Raw genomic sequence first — 1,835 nt, forward strand, 5'->3', positions numbered from 1 at the left:
TTGCCTTTACTACAATAACAGAAATGTTGTTGGTTGTTAACTTCGGGTACTGCGTGACTTCAAGATGGTTATCGAAAACTGCTATGGCTGCTTTCACCGTTCCTTCACCTGTGTTTTGGAATATGCGTACTCCCTTCCTACCAGTCATTATCGTCGACCCGCCCACGTATGGTTCCTGGAGGAGTGCGATGGCTATTCTCCGCCTGGCAGCTTCCAGAAAAGCCTCCTGTGTCGCTAGTCTTTTTCTCTGCAGGTTTGCTTGCATTATCTGATAAGAGGACACGTGGTTAGCCTGGGAGCCCTTAGCAGTACGCGATTGTTGACCGAGCTATGTCATCCCATTTACGCCGCACTGGGCAATTTTCATCAAAGGCGTTGTGCCGGGTGTTTTCGTTTTTTACGCGCTGGCAATTACTGCAGTTTGGGATGGTTCTTGCCTGCCAATCTGCGCATTCCGCCTTCATGTGCGGGCCTCCGCAGTGGCTACACACATCGATTTCCTCCTTACAGAATCTACGAGCATGTCCATAACCTAGGCAACGCGAACATTGCACTAGGGGGGACTGGTCAGCTACTTTTATTTGTTGGATGTCGATGTGTATGGTCTCCGCTGAGATGAGCTTTTGCCAAAGTGCTGTTGGCACTCTGTACACCCGATGGCTCTTCAATGGGTTGTGGGTCTTCCTTCTGTATCTTGGTTCCAATGTTATTTCTTCATCCTTAATTCCTTGAAGAAGTTTCTTATTTTGACTCTTTAGGGCTTTTAGGACATCATCATCAGAGTTATAATTCATTACATCTCGCATTATAACGAGAGGATTTTTGTTTTTCATTTCTTCTACCTCTAGTTGTTCTCTTGCTCTGTTTAGTCTTTGCTTAATTTCTTCCCTCTCTTCTTTCGTTTGACAGCTAATTATTATCTTAGAGTCTTTAGCTTTCCTTACTCTGTCTATTTTTCCTCCCTCTTCTTTCGCATTTATTGTCTTCCGTACTATTTCCAGGACTTCTTCTCCGGTTTTGTCTGTGTCTTTAGAGGTCACTGCCAAGGAGTGCATTGTTTTGTTCGAGATGGAGGTGCTGCAAGCATTTGTGGTATTCGACGAACGTCTGGAGGTGGCCACCACACTTGCGTAGGTTGCCGCCGTAGATGTCGCTTTTTGAAGCAGTTCAGTTTGCTTCTCTACTGTCACCTGTAGCTCGTCCATTCTCTTAGTGTGCTCTCGAAGTAGCTTTACATGTTCTTCTAAGCATTCAGTAATTTGGTCCTCTCTTGGGTTAGTTCCTCTTCGTTTCCTATCGTCTATCTCTTCATTGGGTCTGTTTCTTGCGCCTGTCACTGATGGTTTTTCGACTTTCTCCTTTCCATTTTTTATCTTTTCACTGGCCAGTTCGGCTTCGGACTCCTTGACAATCTGGAAAAGTTTTTCAATGGCTTGCGTCACGTCTTGTTTGATTTCAGTTTTAATATTTCTAGATATGGCAAGTGCTGATTTGGCCTTGTTATTCCAAGTTCTAGCCTCGTCGAGTCTGCTTCTTGTCGTCTTTGTGTCAGATTGCGGTATCAAGTTTTTTCCCTCGCTTAGCAGGGCACTTTTTGGCCTGCTTGTAAGCGCTGAGGTGGTCTTTGCTGTTGTCATGGTACTACTCGCGCTTTTTCCATTCTCAACAGAGCTAGGTTCTGCACTACCCAACTCGAGTTTCTCGATGCTTCTCCTCACATTTGAGGTCCGGGCGTTATTTATACTCAGAGGTGGAGTAGTTGCGGTTACCTCAATGAGGTCCTTTATGGGGGTACGCGTTGTCGTCATATTTAACAAGGTTTGTGCACTTTAATT

At 45.1% G+C, this 1,835-nt stretch overlaps 1 protein-coding gene across 1 annotated transcript; it reads right to left on the minus strand.

Annotated features, from left to right (window-relative positions):
* Positions 1-302: 302 nt before the first annotated feature.
* LOC119839420 lies at positions 303-1,808 on the minus strand. Its single transcript, XM_038365687.1, has one exon. It carries the CDS (start codon positions 1,806-1,808, stop codon positions 303-305), a length of 1,506 nt encoding a protein of 501 aa, XP_038221615.1.
* Positions 1,809-1,835: the final 27 nt, after the last annotated feature.

Source organism: Zerene cesonia, unplaced genomic scaffold, assembly GCF_012273895.1.
Source record: "Zerene cesonia ecotype Mississippi unplaced genomic scaffold, Zerene_cesonia_1.1 Zces_u106, whole genome shotgun sequence".
NCBI lineage: Eukaryota > Metazoa > Arthropoda > Insecta > Lepidoptera > Pieridae > Zerene > Zerene cesonia.

Excerpts from the sequence above, each read along its gene's own strand:
- LOC119839420 (XM_038365687.1), bottom strand. The coding sequence starts at position 1,808 with ATGACGACAACGCGTACCCCCATAAAGGACCTCATTGAGGTAACCGCA.